The 23,070-nt window shown below is 41.4% G+C and overlaps 1 protein-coding gene across 2 annotated transcripts in view; it reads right to left on the reverse strand.

Moving 5' to 3' along the window:
* plppr5b (phospholipid phosphatase related 5b) overlaps nucleotides 1-23,070 on the reverse strand; it is a 140,853-nt gene that overhangs the window by 22,602 nt on the left and 95,181 nt on the right. For both annotated transcript variants that reach the window (XM_086305329.1, XM_086305327.1), the window contains exons 5-6: nucleotides 6,092-6,268; nucleotides 4,435-4,569 (exon numbers count right to left, since the gene is read on the reverse strand). In XM_086305329.1, the coding sequence (XP_086161455.1) occupies nucleotides 4,435-4,569; nucleotides 6,092-6,268 (312 nt within the window). The remainder of the gene's footprint in view (nucleotides 1-4,434; nucleotides 4,570-6,091; nucleotides 6,269-23,070) is intronic.

Raw genomic sequence — 23,070 nt, forward strand, 5'->3', positions numbered from 1 at the left:
GGCTAGCTGACATTTTCAGTAAACACAGCTCTTTCTCTCTCTCCCTCCATACCGGCCATATGACTGCTCTATTGATCTGCTTCCTGATGCTCTGTTGTTTTCAAGATGTGTGTACAGTCTCATAAAACATGAACGAGAGGCTTTGGAGAAAGTACCACAGACTCACTAGCTGCTCGTATAATCCGTCCCTATTCTCCGCCCGCTGGATTTCTTCTTTGTAGAAAAAAAAGAGGATAAATCAGATTTTCTTGATTTCCATGGTCTGAACATGGAGTCAGAATTTCAGAAGTACCCCCAAAACAGGATACAGCTTCAGCAATTCCTGGGGTTTGCAAACCTTTAGGGAACAGAGGAGCAGAACATTCACTGATTGCTGTGATTGAGTAAATGAACCTTGCCTAACTCCACTCTGCCAAACACCTCAGCTGATTCTCTTTTGCCAGTAGATTCAACCTAAGCATAACCACCAGCCAAAGGTGCTGATCATGCTGTGGATTAGGATATGATGTAGTAAAGAATGCCGGTCGAGGATAAGCTGCAAGTGGACAGAAGCCAGCATGGAGCCCCTGACCACAGAGGAGGGTGCAGCAATTTAACTGCTGAGAACTTTTTTTATATGATGTTTCATGTTTTCCCTTTAATGTTATTTTTTTTATTATAGGATTGGTGGGTCGCCTGGAGGCTCTCACTGGGAGGGGGAAATGCCATGGTTCCTCAGTCCTCAGTGCGTGTGTGTGAATGTATGGATGTCTGTTAGTTTGCATTGGGTGGGATGGGCCTCATCCCACGTTCCTGCCCTTTATCTCCACACAGCTGCTAGTGATCACTCACCTTTTCCTGGTATCTTGGTTTGGCTGCCAATACTTAAGAGAATGAACCCTTGGAAAAATGTGCCCCGTGGAAACATCACTAAGTTCTTATGCTTTGGGTTGGGCTTCAATCCTCACTTCAATAAACTTTCTGAACTGTCATGTGATGGAGTCCTGGTGGTTCCCTTGATACAGCTAGCATTTGCTGATGTACGCATGTTAACAATAAACGGAGATGATGCAAATAGTTTTCAAAAATCATTACATGAAATAACTTTTATGTATTATGTAATGTCGCAACTTTACTCATTTATGTATGGTTAATCAGGATTTTCAACATGGGCATCATGGCAGTGAGGTATGATTAGTGGTGTGGCTGTAGAAGGGAAATAAGTGCCCGCTCATGCAGGATGGCCAGGTGGTGCAGGTCTCCAGGTCTCAGATATCTTCCCTTGATCCAGGAGAGATATCCAGCGTTCAAGAAAGAATACAAGGTGGTAAAGGCAATCCCTGAGTCAACAGAACCTGGTTCCCAGAGGGTCTTTGGTAGGGGCATTTGTAGGTGGATATTAAGTGTGTACATTGGGGATGTTCACTGATATCCTGTAGTACCAGTGGAAATGAAGTACAAGGGCAGAAAGCACAGAATTGAGGCTGCTGCTAGCTCCCAAACGCTTGCCCTGTTTCTGGGAATAGATTGGCCAGGGTTTAATAAGTTGATGGGACAATGTATGGAGGTGTGTGGACGACAGACAGGGAAATATGGTATATGTGCTGCATGTGGGGGTGACACAAGGTTGTCCATACTGTGGAGAGGGAAGAGGAACCTGTAGAGCCTCTGATGGCTCCCGTAACACACTTCATGGAATAGTTTCCACTTGAGCTGTGTCATCCTGATTAAAATTTACTGTCAGTTGGTGCAGCCTGATGCACCACGAACCCACACACAGAATTCACCCAATCGGTGACTGTGACCTGTTGCACTACAGTGTACTGACTGTTAGCAGCATAACATGTTTTTCATTTGATACTTTGATGCATTTACTCTGCAGAGTGATTGTAGATGACTCCTCTCATGTCACATTTAACTCTTATTAAGCAGACCAGATGTACCAAATCAACAGTCTGAGTTTCAGTGGAGATTTTTAGATTCTGTCTCCTTCATTAATTTATTTCTTATGGAAATGGCAGATCAATATAGGATGAAACATTGCTGCCAGAATGTTGTTTGCATTATTTTAATGCAAATACATTTTGTAAATACAAAATGTTTTTAAATGATGATTGATTTATTCATGGAAAGAAGCTCAGGTATGCAAGCCTACACAGCAAATTGAAAAGTGTTAAATTTTTTGGTGTTAGTGGTCTCCTTGCAAAAGTAGAGTTAATTTTACTCTAAGCAGAGTCACATTCTTTTAATGTAACTCTGAGGTGTAAAATGATAGTAGTTAAAATCGAGTGTTAAAAATGAGTGTTTCTAGGTCAAATCTGGAGGTGTTCAATGGAAACATTAACTCTTGACCTCTTAACTCTGAACTCCTAGAGGGGCTATGACACCAACAGAGTAAATTCACAGACTCCGCCCCCAGCACGGCTCCAATCGAAGCTGAAGTGAAGCCGTTTCAGAACATTTTGCTCTACATATTTGAGTTGTTTGCCATGCTTGGTAAGTCATTTTTTCAAAGATTGTTTCAATTATTATTATTAGCTTTTACTTCTGTGGCTCTTTGGAGTTGAGACAAAGCTGTGTGAAAGGCATTAGCCATGTTGCTCGGTGATAGCATAATATTCTGTTTTAGCTAGCTGAAAGGTATTGTTTGCGGGCAAATACCACAGCCTTGAAAAAAGCTTGCATGTGAATTTTCAGTCAAACTTTTGGTCAAATACACCTAAAACAATGTGTAGAATGTGAAATGTTGGTATAATGGTGCTACTTGAAGCCTGAAAACGATCGCCCATAAAAAAAACAAACGAGCAAACAGCAGTAGCTGACGTCCTGACTGGGTTCTACGTTAGCATTTAGATCCCTCCAGAGTTTTGTGCACACGGTTTAGGTAAAAATGAAAAAGGTTGAGGTTTTACATTTAGTTCAGTATTACCTGGCTCAAAGAGGATTCCTTTTTTTTTTACTGTGCTGCAATTGTTTACTGGATTATTTGTGCCATTAATTAGTGTCAACTAATTTTTATTCGATCTCCACACAGGATATGCTTGTGAAGATGGAGTATGGGGGAGAGCAGAAGTGCGTTGAAGTTCCACAAAGGGATGAATGAAGGACATGCATATTGTATTGAAGAAATAAGTGTTGAGAATGCTGTTATTTGCATTTACCAGCTCACCTATGTCAGACCTTTTGATAAACAAAATTCTAATGAAAGTGAGAACATGTATACTGTTACATCTTTCAGAAAATGTTTTGAAATTGTGGTGCACAGTTCAGAATAAATGTTTTTCAAAAACCATTGCATCTTTTTAGTAAATGTTTATTTCCAAAAGAAATTTCTAGAAGTTCAGAACAGTAAAATTCCCGCTTTTTAGAATGAATTAGAAGATAACTCTTACATAGTTAAACTAAAATACTCTTTGAGAGTTAATATATAAACTCTTAACACCAAGTGTTAAATTATCAACTCCAGACAGATTTGGTGTTTAACACTAAATCAGAGTTAACGTACCAACTCTCCAAAAAGAGTTAAATTAACACTCTCTGGTGTGGACCCATATAGACACTTTAATAGTGTTGAAATCAAATCCGACAGTGTTAATTTGGACATGCTGGATTTGCTGTGTATGAGACTCTACGTGAAAAAGTGAAAATTGCTTGATATGCATCAGTGACACAACCAGTTATTAATTTTAGGGGGGGTGCTTTTTCATATAGGCCAGTTGTACAAACTGCTTTTTGCATTTACCTGTGTTATCTTTGTATAATATTATACATTTCTTTGGTGATCTGAAACATGTGTGATCAGCTACGGGACTTTTCACGGCACTGTACCATCCAGAACACTGTAGTAGAAGTTAGATCAAAGTGTCCTAACATTGGAATCATGCTCCACATGACTTGTATTTTTGCTTGGTATGCAGACTGAGTCAAATATGTTTTCTACACTAATACATACATCAGATACAGTGGATTTAAATGCATCAGCTTTTGCACACATTCCAACGTTCTACCAATGATGGTTGAAGACACTAGTCCCATTATCACTGTATTTAAAATCTAACACACATGCTTGATTTGATGTTCAGCATTTACCCAGGGTGTCATATATGATTGTATTTAAGTTCCTGACTTTATCTAAGTGGTATCTTTAAAAGTCACACAGCCTAACTCTTTAGATTTTTATAGCGTTTGTATAATCCAACATTGTGTCTTGACAGTTTTTACAACTCTTAAGGTTACCTTAGCATATTAAACTTCTCCTTTCCCCATTTGAGGCTGATGTTTGACTTCGGAGGTAATATTTCTTGATCACACAAGTCTTTAACTAAGACACCAACATTTATTCCTGTCCATTGATTTATAAACTTATTTCTTTTTTTAAACAACTAGCTTCAATTTCTTAAAGTGTGAAATTGTGATGAAGTATTTTAGCAGTGTGCTCTGTTGGGCAGTACCAACCTGTGAGGTGATGTACTTCTCCAGCGGACTCTCCCCTTGGTCAATGTTTAACATGGCTATATTGGGCCGCTGCTCCACTAGTGACTCCTCGCTCAGTAGTAACTTCCCTTTGAAGTTATGGACCACACACACCACCTACAAGCGCAAATATAACACATCTTTAAATTAGTATGGTTCTATGGCCAATGTGGCACATACACACAGTACCAACAAAATATATAGTTGTTGCGTTCGTCTTTCTGATCCTCCCCAGTTGGTGTCTGGTCTTCTTTTCTGTGCATCTTTTAAGAAAAGTAATGGTCCACCATGCCTATGCTAGTTCCATTCCCTGCTTCAGAGAGTCCTGCATCCCAGGTTGCTGTCTCCACTGAGCCTCAGGTATTACCCCTGTTCTGTGGCGGTGTGTCCCCAGGACCTGAACCATTTTCCAGGGGGCAGGATTGCTGGAGGGGAGTTTTCCTCCAGGGTGATCTTGTGTTTGGCTGTTCTCCACACTTATTCCCCAACGATGCCAATGATGACAGACAGTTGGTGTCGTAAACCACCGTCTCTGTTCAAAGATGGTCGCTCACAGTGGACATAGATGCTTCTTTCACTCCTCTTTCAAACCATCTGTCCTCTCTGTCCAAAATGTGAACATTGGCATCCTCGAAAGAGTGTCCTTTGACCTTTAGATGCAGATGGACTGCCGAGTCTACCCGTGGAGATGGCTCTTCTATGTTGTGCCATGCGCTTGTGAAGTGGCTGTTTGGTCTCTCCAATGTAGAGGTCTGAGCATTCCTCAGTGCACTGCACAGCATATACTATGTTGTTAAGTTTGTGTTTAGGAGTTTTGTCTTTGGGATGAAGCAGTTTGTGTCTGAGTGTGTTGCTGGGTCTGATGTACCTCGGAGTACCTCGTGCTTGGAGAAAACTCTCCTTTTTTCTGATACACCGGCTACATAGGGGATGACAATGTTGTTGCGTTTGTCTTTCTTATCCTCCCTCACTGGTGTCTGATCTTCTTTTCTGTGCCTCTTTGCTGACTTGATAAAAGCCCAGTTAGGATAACCGCATGTTTTAAGAGTTTCCTTTACATTCCTTCTTCTTCTTCTTCCCTTCAGGCTTAGAGGGAACATGTTCTGCCCGGTGGTGTAGGGTCCTGATTACTGAAAGGTAGTGTTCCAGAGGGTGGTGGGAGTCAAAGAGGAGGTACTGGTCCATGTGTGTGGGCTTTCTGACCTACCATTCATTAGCTCAAGCATCAAACAACATGTATGCTTTAAAAGCATCAATGTAAGAGAAACCTAAGGTAAGATAAACCTTTATAAGTCCCACATGTGGGAAATTTGTTATATATCAGCTCCTTTCTGACAGCATGGTGGAAGTTTCTAAAAATGACGGAGTCTCCATTAATCCCACACAAATGTACACCCATTTGAAACAACCCTGATATACTACAAACACTAATATGTTTAACTTTCCAGATTGGAGTTGTAAAGGAATTAAATATATTTGAAGGAACAGACTTTATTCCATTTGACAGACTAGTTATTTATTTTTATTGCATTCACAAACTCCAATCAGCCTTTTATGGCTGAGGAGTAATAAAAAACTTTCTTAAATCAGTTATTTCAATCAGTTTACAGTACACATGAGCTTTGGGTATGAGTCTCACCAGGAAAGTGGCAATGGCAGTGCCAATGATAAAGCCAGCGATGACATCTGACCAGTGGTTGCGGTATTCAGCCACACGGTTCAAACCAGTGAGGAAGGCCAGACACATTAGCCCGAGAGACAACACTGGCTTAGCCAGACGAGTGCCTTTTGCCTGCACGGTATACGTCACATACATCTGCAGGGAAAGAGACATACAAGGACAGAGAGAAGCAAGCATTAAATCATCAGAAATGTCTTGTAACATCACTGGCTTCACTCCATTCTATATTATCCCAAAATGCAGCTAAACATGGAACAAAAAGTATGGAAGTTTGTATTTGGTTGATCATTTCTTTCTTGTAAGAACTTTTTTTTCACAGTAAAGCATACTTGTGGGAAAGCCTGTATATTTCCTCTTAGTGGGTGGTTGAGTATGTGTGCTGCACCCATGAAAAACTTGCCAAATCTGCCAATGCCAAACAGCTTATTCTGTTACTGACTCTTGTTTGATGTTGTTTATTGGATTAGCTGATTGAAGTCTGAAGAAACAAGTCATACTGGCAATTTAACAATCTATCCATTTAACAAACAAAAGCCTGAGTAGTATGTGGAAGAAACACTCACGTGGCATCCTATTCTTCAATCAGGATTTATGGCAAGTTGGCTAGGAGAAACTCAAAACGAGTCAATAGCAGTATCAGGTGTTTGGCATTGCCACAGAAGATTTGGCAAGTTTTTCATGGGCACAAACAACATAATTTATTTAAAACCTACAAATGCATTTTTTCTGACAGATGTAGCACCATTAAGGGGAAATAAACAGGCTTTCCATGAGATTTATTTACAACAAAGAAACTACAGAACAAAAAAGTTTATATTTCTGTCAGTATTTGAAAACAAACTTAATAAAAAGAATACTAAATCAGATTCTTTACTTTTAAAGTTGTCTGTAGGTAAATATTTGCTCAAAATGAAGAATGGATGGATGGAAGTTGAAAGTGAATCACGAGCTGTTTGCATCCATCCTGTTATTTACTGCCATCCTGGATCTTCTTTGAAAACTAGGTCGACAACCAGCCAAGGCAGCTTTTGTGTGATTGTTCAGTACACTTTTATGCTTATGTTAGTGCTGTCAGCGTTAATCTCGTTAAAATTAGGTTCACGCCATAATCGCATTAACGCGGCAAATCTCCATTAGCCAATTACCGCAGATCACCCTGTGCGAGGGGCTGCACGGCGCTAACGAGCTAACCACGCTAATGCGTTGATGCCATGCAGCCCCACATAGCCCCCCAAACATAAAATGCTATGTACAGATATGTAAATGGTAAATGGCCTGTATTTGTATAGCGCTTTACTAGTCCCTAAGGACCCCAAACACAACCAGTCATCCACCCATTCACACACACATTCACACACTGGTGATGGCAGCCACCCTGGGGCGCATTGACAGAGGCGAGGCTGCCGGACACTGGTGCCACCAGGCCCTCTGTACTCTCTACCACTTCATTAGTACAGGGTTGGACCCCCTCAGACTTGCCTTGCTTCATAGTGTAACTCAGGGGTCAGCAACCCTGGGCACACGTGCCACAGCTGGCACACGAAGGGTTAACTGATGGCAGTGATGGCAAGACCATAGCTGGGCATTTGCCTGGTGGGCCGATGGTGATTTTTCGTTTTTATGGGCCGATGATTTTTTTTTTTTTTTTTTACTAACAGTATAAACAATGAAAGGTGATGGATTGGCCAGACGTTGGCAGATGTGTAAAAATAAGTCAGTTGTTTGGTGGTGGCTATGGCGGAGCTTCCACAGAGGCCAGCAGGTGGATGAGGGAAGGGGAGGCAGGAGGGGGAGGCAGGAGGAGGAGACACCCGAGGTCCGAGTGTCAGGTGAACTGAACTTCAGGTAAGAAGTTATGACCTGCAGTCTATCTGGGTCAGATATAAACCAAGTTTAGGTGGAGTTTATTTTCGTTGTGCTGACTTTTTACAGTCAGTTACAATAACTCGTACTCCGTACTAGCTAGCATGACGGAGTTTCTATACAGCTGGGTGGTGCTATGATGTTACTGATAGTGAACTTTATTTTATTCATAAGGTTACCCAGATAGCAAGGAGACATTGAACTGATGTTTATTTTTAGTTATTCGTTATTTGAAGGTTGACGTATGTATGATATTACTAAAGCTGACTTAAACAGAAGGAGAAAAGCATAAATTTCACATAAATTTCAAAGCATAAATACCAACGCTGAACAAAGAAAACATTTTCATGTCATACCCTACCTGGAACTTATCTAGAATATCATGTTTTTCCTCTTTTTATTGACATTGTGCTTTTTTTTTTCATTTTCTCAATTCAGATCAGTGTCTTCAAATTATTGTTAGTTTTTAACCATTTTTGTGTGATGTTGTAAATTTTACTATAACTTAAGGCAAAATAAGCAAAAAACACAATGCAGTTCAATACTAATGTTTTGTTTTGTTTTCTTTCAGACCTTTCAAACCTTTTATTTTGGAGGTTGCTCATCATCAGAGTCAGTTACAGACTCTGATGATGAGCAACCTCCACAATAAAAGGTTTCCCCAGGCACCATGTGTGAAAGTACCACGTAATAATGTAATGTTTAGTGTGTGTGTGTGTGTATATATATATATATGTGTGTGTGAGAACAGGAACCTTTGTAGACGAGTTGTATGTAATCTTTAATTTTATGTTTTTTTTCTAAACAGCCTCCACCACTCTGCAGTCTGCCCCCCAACCCACTACTAGTAAACATCCTGATGCCTTGGCCAGCTACCGGCTCCTTTCGCCAACCTACACAGCTATGCAACCTCCCCAGCAAATACAGGGAGTACAGAATTATTAGGCAAGTTGTATTTTTGAGGAATAATTTTATTATTGAACAACAACCATGTTCTCAATGAACCCAAAAAACTCATTAATATCAAAGCTGAATGTTCTTGGAAGTAGTCTTTAGTTTGTTTTTAGTTTTAGCTATTTTAGGGGGATATCTGTGTGCAGGTGACTATTACTGTGCATAATTATTAGGCAACTTAACAAAAAACAAATATATACCCATTTCAATTATTTATTTTTACCAGTGAAACCAATATAACATCTCCACATTCACAAATATACATTTCTGACATTCAAAAACAAAACAAAAACAAATCAGCCACCAATATAGCCACCTTTCTTTGCAAGGACACTCAAAAGCCTGCCATCCATGGATTCTGTCAGTGTTTTGATCTGTTCACCATCAACATTGCGTGCAGCAGCAACCACAGCCTCCCAGACACTGTTCAGAGAGGTGTACTGTTTTCCCTCCTTGTAAATCTCACATTTGATGATGGACCACAGGTTCTCAATGGGGTTCAGATCAGGTGAACAAGGAGGCCATGTCATTAGTTTTTCTGCTTTTATACCCTTTCTTGCCAGCCACGCTGTGGAGTACTTGGACGCGTGTGATGGAGCATTGTCCTGCATGAAAATCATGTTTTTCTTGAAGGATGCAGACTTCTTCCTGTACCACTGCTTGAAGAAGGTGTCTTCCAGAAACTGGCAGTAGGACTGGGAGTTGAGCTTGACTCCATCCTCAACCCGAAAAGGCCCCACAAGCTCATCTTTGATGATACCAGCCCAAACCAGTACTCCACCTCCACCTCGCTGGCGTCTGAGTCGGACTGGAGCTCTCTGCCCTTTACCAATCCAGCCACGGGCCCATCCATCTGGCCCATCAAGACTCACTCTCATTTCATCAGTCCATAAAACCTTAGAAAAACCAGTCTTGAGATATTTCTTGGCCCAGTCTTGACGTTTCAGCTTGTGTGTCTTGTTCAGTGGTGGTCGTCTTTCAGCCTTTCTTACCTTGGCCATGTCTCTGAGTATTGCACACCTTGTGCTTTTGGGCACTCCAGTGATGTTGCAGCTCTGAAATATGGCCAAACTGGTGGCAAGTGGCATCTTGGCAGCTGCACGCTTGACTTTTCTCAGTTCATGGGCAGTTATTTTGCGCCTTGGTTTTTCCACACGCTTCTTGCGACCCTGTTGACTATTTTGAATGAAACGCTTGATTGTTCGATGATCACGCTTCAGAAGCTTTGCAATTTTGAGACTGCTGCATCCCTCTGCAAGATATCTCACTATTTTTGACTTTTCTGAGCCTGTCAAGTCCTTCTTTTGACCCATTTTGCCAAAGGAAAGGACGTTGCCTAATAATTATGCACACCTGATATATGGTGTTGATGTCATTAGACCACACCCCTTCTCATTACAGAGATGCACATCACCTAATATGCTTAATTGGTAGTAGGCTTTCGAGCCTATACAGCTTGGAGTAAGACAACATGCATGAAGAGGATGATGTGGACAAAACACTCATTTGCCTAATAATTCTGCACTCCCTGTAGTCTGCGTTCAGTGCGTTCTCTAACGACGGTATGCTTTGAAACAATGAGCTGCATCACAATTTCATTGTAATCTTAACTTCAAAACACTAATTTATGCTATTAAATATCATATTTAGCTTTTTTAGATTCCAGAGAGTCTGAGGCAAATTCTAAAATATTCTACTTTGAGATTTTATATAGGATTTCATTTGTATGTTAAAAGGCTAAATTGTAAACAGTTTTAACAGATTGAACTACTTAAACCTGAATGCAAAATGTGAAGCCATCACTTATGGATATAGTTGTTTTTCTCATCACAATGCTTATCCAGTTTATCACAAGCCAGTATTCTTTGTGTTATTGTTCTTTTGAACAGATTCAGCCTTCCAAAAACGTATAATCATGATAACAGAGCTGATCAGAGAAGTCGGGACCCTCCGTGAAGAGTTCAGAGCCTTTGGTTAATCCTGCAGCACTGAACCTGTTGATGCTGGGGTATTGCCTCTGGATTAGCCTTTTAACATAGATGAGATGAACTGCAATGACCGGAGGTGAATAAAGCAATGGTAAGTTCTTAAAGGTTCTGGGAAATTTGTAACCCAGAACTTTAGAGATTATCAAATTCGGTTAAACTGCATAAAAATGGCCTTCTCCTGTATGTTCTGCTTGAATATACAACAGCAGGCTATCGTTGGAAGATCCAATAAATAGGAATAGAAATGCATTTCACTGCAAATAGTTTGGTTTATTCATTTGATCTCTAGAAAATTAGGCTTTGAGCCTTTCAGCTAATGGCTCTTTGAGAATCAAAGTGAGGCAGCAGTCTGCTGATTTCTGCCTTGTGACTTTCATATAAATCAGCCTAGTAGTTTAGATGCTTTCTCCCTGCTGAAGACAATTGACAAGAGGTTATTCATATTTAAGATCTAACTTGGCCTATTGTTCTTCTTCTTTTTGTTTGTTTGTGTCCTAGATGACCTGACTCAGCAGGTTGGGGGGGGGGGGGGGGGGGGGTGCAGAATGCCTGATATCCAGCTCGATCCCAGAGTAAGCTTAAAAAAAAAGTGTCCTGTAACCAATACATGTAACAAAGAAGCTTTTTTAAATATAATAAATTACTTTGTTATTGATACAGAGATGTCTGTCATTTTTTTTTATTATTACATAATGCCAGATGCTTCATATTATATGGATATTATTATGGACATCAGCATATAATGGTTTCCTATGTCTTTTTTGCAGGTTTAAGTATTGATTGTAATTTGCAGCCGTTTAGTATTGATACAAATACCTGTTAAGTACTGATTTTTAATCATGACGTTATTGTTGTTGCAATAGTAACCAAGGGTGCAGTGATTCAATATCAGAATCTGACACTGTTTCAACATTAACAGTGTTTGAAAATTTGGCGTCGAATCAATGTCAGCGTTCAACATTGATTCAATATTGGGTAGTTGATTGATTGGGTAGTTCGTAGAGTTGCCAACCGTCCCGTAAAAAGCGGAATCGTCCCGCGTTCAGAGAAAATATTACGCATTTCGTATTGAGCTGAAAAGGAACATAGTTTGTCTCGGACTTCAGCTACAATGGAAAAAGACACAAAGCTGGAGTTATTCTGTCGTTACGCTGTCAGCTGCTTCTCCTCTCATTCTCTCTCCCTCCCTCTCCAGTTTCTTCTTCAATCATGAAACTGATCAGTGATCAGCTGATCGTCTCTCTTGTTTGTTTATCGCCCACTTTGCGCCAGAAAGAGGAAAACAGTGCAGGTCGCGCTAAACAACAGCAGCACGTTTAAGCTTGATCAGCTGTTGTTAGAATTTATTTAATATTAATTTCTAGTATCAGCTGATGTTTGCTGGAGCCACAGCTGTAAAGCTGCTGGTCATGATGTTGGTTTGGATATGTGGTGAGAGGGAAACATGAAGATGAAACCAGGAGATGTCCTTACTGGATCATCAGAGCTGAACAGGTGATGGAGAAACAGGTTTACCTTTTAGGTGACATGAATGAGTTGAAGGGAAGTTATGAACTGTTTCTGAGAGACAAATAACACCAGGATCCTTTTCTAAGTAGCTGACAGCTGGTAACTGTGCAGGGGCGGGTCTAGCAAAGTTTAGCCAGGGGGCCAGGTAGGGCATTAACAGGGAGGGGGGGGGGCACAAAGACATACTTTCTTATTCTCATTTAAAATGTCTAGGTTTTAATAAATAATTATCTGAATCTTACAACCAAAGTTTTTATCTGATGTAATATATATAGAAATCATACATATACCAACAAGACTGTACATCACTGTCACCACAGCGTTTGTTTTCATTCAAAGGCTTTATGGCTTTAATACCTGGGGGGCCGGTCTCTAGTCAAAATGCCCGGGCCGATGTTTTGTCCCAGTCTAGCCCTGGGCACGACACGCAGTGAATTAATCTGAGTGTCATGTTTCGGCTGTGTACAGGCAGGAGAAGGACCCAAACACAAAACTTACCACGCAGGAATAAAACTCAAAAAGCTGCTTTATTGCAGAATGGCACAAAAATATAACAAAACTAAACTGGGGCATGGATAAACTGACACACAGGGAAACGCAGCCATGAGGGAGACTACGACACTGACAAAGAGAAACACAGGGCTTAAATACACAGAGGGATAACGAGGGAATGAGACACAGAAGGAGAGCACAGCTGGGAGAAATCAGGCTGGACGAGACAAGGGAAGCAAAACTAGAGACACTGACATGTGACATGGACCTTCAAAGTAAAGCAGGAAACACACAGACTGAACTCTAAACATGCAAACTTAACAGCAACTGAGAAGACAGAACATAGGGACCAGAAACATGGTACAAAAGGTCACAGTAGACACAACATTGAACACAGGGAAGCCATATTACAAAGCCAAAGAACTAAACCTATGATAACCATAACTGAAATCTAGGGAAACAAGAAACAGTACAACAAAGGACTCAAAACATAATCCATAATATAAAAACACGAGATCTCTTCAAAATAAAACAGGAAACATGAGAGGCAGACATGACAACATAAGACAACAGACATGAAACACACGAAGGGCAAGGGAGACTTCACAGGGGTTGAAAACACAAGAGGGAGCTAATAAGCAAATGAACATAGGAAACCTAATAAGCTTAAACATACTATAAACATCAAAAGAACTAAAACTCAAAACACTGGGTCATAAGACCCAGGATCGTGACACTGAGAAGGTGCATTAAAAAATAAATGGCCGGGCCAGCGGTGCACATCGCAAATTAGCTCGCATACACATTAATTATACTGCTTCTTAATGATGGTATGTTAGCTAACAACCCCGACTACCAGATTCAGCTTGCAATTGGCTAAAAATAACTTAGCCTACCAGTGAGAGGGACGTTGCTAGCTGGCAGTTTTTTCAAGCAATGTTGAAATTTCCACATTCCAACACTTCAAATGCTTCAGGAGCTGTTCGCTCAGCGCAGCACCGTGGAAATACACGGATACATCCGTAGACTCGAGACAGAATTCACAATGTGTTTTCAGGACTTTCAGGTGTTTGGACCAATGTCTTCTTTTTGCCTCAGACAGTCAGAAATATTATAATTCAGATCATGCATCCGTACATTTCCATATTTTTATATCTATAAAAACGAAAGCTGACACTTGTGAGACTTTATCAAAAGTGTGAGCATCACAGCAGAGGCCTTTGTGTCAAAGTAACTGAGGATAAAACACAGAAAAACATGAAGCCGATTTTCCTGGCCTGGGATTTATAAAAATTTTCTGCAGTAGATCAAAAACAAAAGAAAACCATTAATCAACATATGAACATAACCTGATGCTGCTGAAGTGAAGCAGCGCTAAGTTACAGAAGTTTGATTAGAGACACAGCTGAGCGTTTTGCAATTTTGCATAATTTTAAAAAGTTTAAATTTGTTTAGAAGCCTATTGAACAGCAGAAATTACGTTTTCTTTTCGGAAGTAAGTAAAAGGAAAAAAAACAGCGGCCGACAGCCTGTAAACAAGTATTTAGTATTTATTTAGTATTTATTTATTTATTGTCATTGTCAAGAACAATGAAATTGCGTTTGGGGCTTCCATACAACCCAAAAAAAAGAAGAAAATAATAAATACCCCTTAAAACCCAAGTGTACATATTTAACCCAGTGTGACTCCAATGCAATAAGACAATCCTTAGCAATAATGTTCGTAGAAATTCAGACAAAGACCTGAGAAACATGACAAAATACAACAATGCAACCCATTCAATATTATTGTACTGTGAGATATGATATCAGATATGATAGTTATCTATTTAAGAAAGAGGGGGGGGGGGGGCAGGAGGGGGAAGAGAATAAAGATATGATGCACCAATGCAGACCAGTTCATTGCTATTAAGAAGTTGGATATGGTTATTGTCCGTGAGAGGGGGGCAGAGAGTTCAGGAGCCTCACAGCCTGTGGATACAGGCTGTTGGCCAGTCTGGATGTTCTGGCCTGTATAGACCTGTACCTTCTCCCTGAGGGCAGCAGATGGAAAAGGTGGCGCGCAGGGTGATGTTGGTCCCGCAGGATACTGTGCACCCTCCTCAGACAGCGAGTGGGGAAGATATTACTGATCTCTGGCAGACTTGTTCCAATAATTCTGCCAGCTTCTTTCACCACCCGCTGGAGTGCTTGCTGATCGGCCTTGGTGCAGCTGGGGAACCACACTAGAAATCCATACGTCAGAACGCTGCTGATGGCACAGTTGTAGAAGTTCAACATCAGAGATCTGGGAATGTGTGCGCTCCGCAGTCTCCTCAGGTAGTAGAGGCGCTGTTGGGCCTTCCGTACAACTGAGGTGATATGGTTGCCCCAGGACAGGTCCTCGGTCACAGTTACCCCCAAGAATTTAAAACTGCTCACCCTCTCCACCGCCTCACTGCCAATGAAGAGAGGCAGATGGTTGTTATGGCCCCTCTTCCGGAAATCTACAATGATCTCCTTGGTCTTTTTGGTGTTTAAGACCAAGTTATTGTCGTGGCACCATGACTCTAGTTGTTGCACCTCTGTCCTATAGTTTGTCTCATCATTGTTGGATATAAGTCCGAGCACTGTAGTGTCATCTGCAAACTTAACAATGAGATTGGACGCGCGGGAGGAAATACAGTCATGGGTGAAGAGAGTGTATAGCAGAGGGCTCAGAACACACCCCTGAGGGGCACCGGTGTTGACCACAAGGGTGGAAGAGGTGTTCTTACCCACTCTGACACTCTGTCTGCGATTAGTGAGGAAGTCCACAATCCAGTTGCACAGAGAGGAGTTAAGTCCCAGTTGGTGGAGTTTGGGACGGAGTTTGTATGGCCGGATGGTATTAAAAGCCGAGCTGTAGTCTACAAAGAGGAGCCGTGCATAGGTGTTCCTGTGTTCCAAGTGCTTCAGTAATGTGTGCAGCACTGTGGCGATCGCATCCTCGGTTGACCGGTTCTCCCTGTATGCAAACTGGTGCGAGTCCAGGGATGGTGGAAAAGCAGCTCTGATGTGTTTAATGACCAGTCTCTCCAGGCATTTGGCGGGAATGGGGGTGAGTGCCACATGTCTGAAATCGTTCAGACATGTGACATTTGACTGTTTTGGGATGGGAACGATGGTTGCTGCTTTGAAACAGGATGGTACCAGTGAACAGGACAACGAGGTGTTATATATAGAGGTGAAGACGTCCGCCAGGTCCGCAGCACAGTCTTTTAGCACCCGGCCCAGCACTCCATCTGGCCCGGCCGCCTTCCTGGTGTTAATGCTCCGGAACACACGCCTCAGCTCATGAGTGCTCAGGACCGGAGCAGGGTCGGTTGAGGGGAGAGGGGACAGGACAGGGTCGGTGTTCTCCCTGTCAAAACGGGCATAAAAGAGATTTAGATCCTCAGCCAGAGTAGAACTGTCGGCTGAGGGTGATGGTGTTCTTCTTTTGTAGTCCGTGATAGCCCTGATGCCCTCCCAGACCTGCCTTGGGTTTGTGTTGTTCTCAAACCTGGCCTCGATACGCCTCCTGTGCTGCTGCTTGGCAGTCTTGATGCCTCTTCTCAGGTTGGCCCTGGCAGCACTGTATGCCTCCTGGTCCCCGGATTTGAAAGCGTTGTTCCTTGTTCGAATAAGTTGTTGAACTCCGTGTGTCATCCAGGGTGGATTATTAGGGAACACACGGAATCGTTTCCAAGTTGTTACATTGTCCACACAGAAACAGATGTAGTCCAAGACAGTGGAGGTGTAACTGTCCAATGCGACACGATTGTCAGTGTCCTGCACCTTGAATACATCCCAGTCTGTGCAGTGGAAACAGTCCTGAAGCATCGGAATAGCGTCCTGCGGCCATGTTCTCACGGTTTTGGTTGTAATCCCAGTGCTCTTGATCTTTTGTGTGTATATTGGGTGTAGCAGAAGGGAGAGATGGTCTGACAGACCCAGGTGGGGATAAGCCTGGGCTCTGTACGCATTCGCCATGTTGGTGTACACCTGGTCCAACGTTCTATCTCCTCTGGTAGCACACTTCACATTACGGTGGAAATTGTGAAGTACAGATTTCAGGTCCGCGTGGTTAAAATCCCCAGCCGCAATAAAGACACTGTCCGGGTGTGCTACCAGGCTGTTATTGATGCTGCTGCTCAATTGTGCTAACGCTAGCTTAGCATTAGCATCTGGTGGAATGTAAACAGCGCAGATGTAAACGGCAGAAAATTCCCGAGGGAGATAGAATGGACGGCACTTTAACACCAACAGTTCTACCTCTGTACTGCACAGTTTTTCCGTTACCGTGACGTTCGTGCACCAAAGGTTGTTAATATAGATGCACAGCCCCCCGCCAGTCTTCTTACCCGAGTCCACAGACCTGTCGGCTCGATAGGCGGTGCGGCCTGCTAGATCGATAGCCGCATCGGGAATGGCGCTGTCCAGCCAGGTTTCAGTGAAAATCAACAGTAGACTTGTGCGTAACAAGCAAGCGAATAATGCAGAAAACAGATTTTTAGACAGGAAACTGTTCTTGAAGTACACAGAAGGAGAGAGAGAGAGAGAGCTGTGCATGAAGTGTGATTTTATTGTGGTGGAAGCAAAACAGTAAAAGTCAGAGTGAGTCCATGACGATGTTTATGTGAAGCTTAGTTTGGATCTTCTTTTGCTGCTGATTCAGTCAATATTGTTTGGAGAGAGATAAAACTAACAGCTTTAGAAGCAGCAAAAAAAGGGCGTAAACACAAAGCGCGGACCCGCCGACGCATCAGAATCAGTGAGCTATTGGCTTTCAGCCCCGACCGTGTCCGTGCCGTCATTGAGAAAGTCACATCTCACTGATTCTGATCCGTCGGCGGGTCCGCGCTTTGCGTTTACATCTTTGTGCAGAATCCGTGTTCCTGCTCTCATTTACTGTTTTAGCTGTTTGCTGGTTGTTGAAATTTTGTGAGGTTTAACCTGAGATTCTGGTGTTTCAGGCAAAATAAATGTATATTAAAAAATCTATTCAAGATTGTAATGAACGGATATCACGTTATCCAAGCTAGAATAGATTTTAATCGATAAATCGATAATCAAAACCCAGCCCTATGTATATCAAGTTAAGAAATAAATAATCCAAACTCTTCTTGAAATGGTGGAATGCAGAAAGGTGAAGGTGGAAGAAAAAGGAAACATGTTTGCATGGTACGAAATGAAATGGGTTCATTTGATCTAGTTCAACAGCAGAATCATTAAGACTTTAGTTGGAGAATTGCGTAAGCAGTGCACGTGTCACTGTCCTGGGTCTTGGACCCGGGATTTAGACTTGTTTTTTTCTTTGTTTGTTTTGGGGCTTTTGGGGACTTTGATCTCATGTTTATTTGATGTTCTCTTTTGTTATTAGTTGTTGGCTTTTTTTTTTTTAAATGTTCACTTTTTTGTTCTTAATGATCTTTGTGTTAAATGGTAAATGGCCTGTATTTGTATAGCGCTTTGTGTTCATACCTAAATACTAAGAGCTCATCAGAGAGTCCTCATTAGGATAGGGATTCGTGTTATTGAGATTATTATTATGAGACAGAGTATTATGAAAGTAATGTTACAACTAGTGTAACATTACTTTCTCCCGGGAGTACTTAAGTAACGTAACGCATTACTTTTAAGAAAAGTGTTTTGTGTAATATGTGTAATAATTACTTTTTTTGAGTAATGACTTCAAAACTTATGAGAACCCAGTGAGAATAAAAAAGTGAAATAGATAATGGAATTGGAATCGCTGAATTCTTATCATGTGGATGTGGATTATTATTAAATATTAGGTCTCTCTCCTCCAAGTCTCTGTTAGTACATGACTTAATAATTGATCAACAAATTGATTTACTCTGCCTTACAGAAACCTGGTTGCAGCAGGATGATTATGTTAGTTTAAATGAATCAACACCCCCGAGTCATTCTAACTACCAGAAATCTCGAAGCACAGGCCGAGGGGGCGGTGTGGCAGCAATTTTTCACACCAGCCTATTAATTAATGAAAGACCAAGACAGACTTTTAATTCATTTGAAAGCCTGATGCTTAGCCTTGTCCACTCCTCTCAAAATGTAAAAAAAACCCACCCACCACTTTAATCACACTCTAGATCTTGTTTTAACATATGGCATAGAAACTGAACATTTAACAGTGTTTCCTGAAAACCCTCTCCTGTCTGATCATTTCCTGATAACATTTACATTTACAATAATTGATTACACAGCAGTGGAGAGTAGACTTTATCACAGTAGATGTCTTTCTGAAAGCGCTGTAACTAAGTTTAAGAATATAATCCACCCACTGTTATCATCTTCAATGCCCTGTACCAACATAGAGCAGAGCAGCTATCTGAACACTACCCCAACAGAGGTCGATTATCTTGTTAATAATTTCACCTCCTCACTACGTACGACTCTGGATACTGTAGCTCCTGTGAAAACTAAGGTCTCTAATCAGAAGTACCTGACTCCGTGGTATAATTCTCAAACACGTACCCTAAAGCAGATGACTCGTAATCTGGAGAGGAAATGGCGTGTCACAAATTTAGAGGATCATCATTTAGCCTGGAGAAATAGTTTGTTGCTTTATAAGAAAGCCCTCCGCAAAGCCAGAACATCTTACTATTCATCACTGATTGAAGAAAATAAGAACAACCCCAGGTTTCTCTTCAGCACTGTAGCCAGGCTGACAAACAGTCAGAGCTCTTTTGAGCCAACCATCCCTTTAACGTTAACTAGTAATGACTTCATGAACTTCTTCACAAATAAAATTTTTATCATTAGAGAAAAAATTACCAGTAATCATCCCACAGATGTAATATTATCTACAGCTACTCTTAGTACCATTGATGTTAAGTTAGACTCTTTTTCTCCAATTGATCTTTCTGAGTTAACTTCAATAATTACTTCCTCCAAGCCATCAACGTGTCTTTTAGACCCCATTCCTACAAAACTGCTCAAAGAAGTCCTGCCATTAATTAATTCTTCGATCTTAAATATGATCAACCTATCTCTAATGATCAGCTATGTACCACAGGCCTTCAAGCTGGCTGTAGTTAAACCTTTACTCAAAAAGCATCTCTAGACCCAGCAGTCTTAGCTAATTATAGGCCAATCTCCAACCTTCCTTTCATATCAAAAATCCTTGAAAGAGTAGTTGTCAAACAGCTAACAGATCATCTGCAGAGGAATGGTTTATTTGAAGAGTTTCAGTCAGGTTTCAGAGCTCATCACAGCACAGAAACAGCTTTAGTGAAGGTTACAAATGATCTTCTTATGGCCTCTGACAGTGGACTCATCTCTGTGCTTGTCCTGCTAGACCTCAGTGCAGCGTTCAATACTGTCGACCATAATATCCTATTAGAGCGGTTAGAACATGCTGTAGGTATTACAGGTACTGTGCTGCAGTGGTTTGTATCATATCTATCTAATAGACTCCAGTTTGTTCATGTAAATGGAGAGTCCTCTTCACACACTGAGGTTAATTATGGAGTTCCACAGGGTTCAGTGCTAGGACCAATTCTGTTTACATTATACATGCTTCCCTTAGGCAGTATCATTAGAAGACATAGCATACATTTACACTGCTATGCAGATGACACCCAGCTCTATCTGTCCATGAAGCCAGATAACACACACCAATGAGTTAAACTGCAGGAATGTCTTAAAGACATAAAGACCTGGATGGCTGCTAACTTCATGCTTCTTAATTCAGACAAAACTGAGGTTATTGTACTCGGCCCTGAAAAGCTTAGAAATATGGTATCTAACCAGATCCTTACTCTGGATGGCATTACCTTGGCCTCCAGTAACACTGTGAGGAACCTTGGAGTCATTTTTGACCAGGACATGTCCTTCAATGCACATATCAAACAAATATGTAAGACTGCTTTCTTCCATTTGCGCAACATCTCTAAAATTAGAAATATCCTGTCTCAGAGTGACGCTGAAAAAGTAGTTCATGCATTTATTACTTCCAGGCTGCACTACTGTAATTCATTATTATCAGGATGTCCAAAAAACTCACTGAAAAGCCTTCAGCTAATCCAAAATGCTGCAGCAAGAGTCCTGACAGGGACTAGAAAGAGAGAGCATATTTCTCCTGTTTTGGCTTCCCTTCATTGGCTTCCTGTTAAATCCAGAATTGAATTCAAAATCCTGCTCCTCACATACAAGGTCTTAAATAATCAGGCCCCATCTTATCTCAATGACCTTGTAGTACCATATCACCCTATTAGAGCACTTCGCTCTCGCTCTGCACGCCTACTTGTTGTTCCTAGAGTATTTAAAAGTAGAATGGGAGGCAGAGCCTTCAGTTTTCAGGCCCCTCTTCTGTGGAACCAGCTTCCAGTTTGGATTCAGGAGACAGACACTATCTCTACTTTCAAGATTAGGCTTCAAACTTTCCTTTTTGCTAAAGCATATAGTTAGGGCTGGACCAGGTGACCCTGGATCCTCCCTTAGCTATGCTGCAATAGACATAGGCTGCCGGGGGATTCCCATGATGCATTGAGTTTTTCCTTTCCAGTCACCTTTCTCACTCACTATGTATTAACAGACCTCTCTGCATTGAATCATATCTGTTATTAACCTCTGTCTCTCTTCCACAGCATGTCTTTTATCCTGTCTTCCTTCTCTCACCCCAACCGGTTGCAGCAGATGGCCGCCCCTCCCTGAGCCTGGTTCTGCCGGAGGTTTCTTCCTGTTAAAAGGGAGTTTTTCCTTCCCACTGTTGCCAAAGTGCTTGCTCATAGGGGGTCATATGATTGTTGGGTTTTTTTCTCTGTATCTATGAAGCGCCTTGAGGCGACTTATGTTGTGATTTGGCGCTATATAAATAAAATTGAATTGAATTGAATTGGGGGATTCCCATGATGCATTGAGTGTTTCTTATTCACTCACTATGTATTAACAGACCTCTCTGCATTGAATCATACCTGTTATTAATCTCTGTCTCTCTTCCACAACATATCTTTTATCCTGTCTTCCTTCTCTCACCCCAACCAATCACAGCAGATGGCCCCGCCCCTCCCTGAGCCTGGTTCTGCCGGAGGTTTCTTCCTGTTAAAAGCGAGTTTTTCCTTCCCACTGTCGCCAAAGTGCTGCTCATAGGGGGTCATATGATTGTTGGGTTTTCTCTGTATGTATTATTATAGGGTCTACCTTACAATATAATGTGCCTTTGGGTGACTGTTTTTGTGATTTGGTGCTGTTTAAATAAATTGAATTAATTCCCATTGGTAATTTTGAGTCTTAATCTACATACGTACTGGAAGTGATAGACAGTGATGTAGTGATGAAAGACCATAGAAAGAGAATGATGTTCCACGACTTCCGAAGACTGTGTGGAAAAAAACATGGGTGACGGGAAGTGGGTGGGGTACTGTCAATGAAAGTGAGGACTATAGGTGATTTACATATGACCTGGTGATAAATACATAGACCGTTACCTAAGCAACCTGAGCCTGAAAGTGACAAACTATAACCTTCACCACAATGGTGAAATGCATACAGAGTTTTAGTGTTTAGTTTCAATCCCTGTTTATTTTAAATTAATTTTCTGGTTAGGGGTTATTTTCACATTTATTTCTATATTTATTTTGCTTGTGTAGTGGTGTTATCATGGAGATAACTGAGGGCAAGGCTGGACAGAGGGTTGCTGGGAATGAGGCTGAAGCTTGTGGCTATGATTGACATGGTAGAGATTGTGGGCGACACTGAGTTTTGCTTTCTCTCATAATGCTGTTGAGCTAGTTCAGCTTTTGAACCTTAACACAGTTTGTGTGTGGTTGTGGTGTTTTTTTAGTTAGTTCGTTTTTTTTATCGAGTTTGAGGGTATTGAGGTCTTGTCTCTGTGTTACTAAGTTACTGTAGTGGCTTCCCAATTCCTGCTGCATCCTTCAAAGGATCTGAAGACTGCAAAGGCCCAAACTAAGGGGCTGTTAAATGGGATTGTCCAGCCTTCAATTCAATGCTCCAGTTGCCTAGCAACTGCTAAACTATCAGCTAGAGACATTTTTAACAGCATCATTTTACAGAGATGAGGTGAAAAATCTTCTATCTTCTAATTCGCTTTACTTTTACTGGGGTAAACTGCTATGTTTCATGGGTATGTGATGTATCTAC

Source organism: Aulonocara sp. 'chitande type north' Nkhata Bay, linkage group LG9 (assembly GCF_057382095.1).
Source record: "Aulonocara sp. 'chitande type north' Nkhata Bay isolate Kocher_YH1m ecotype deep benthic linkage group LG9, A_spYH_male_GT1.1, whole genome shotgun sequence".
Classification (NCBI taxonomy): domain Eukaryota; kingdom Metazoa; phylum Chordata; class Actinopteri; order Cichliformes; family Cichlidae; genus Aulonocara; species Aulonocara sp. 'chitande type north' Nkhata Bay.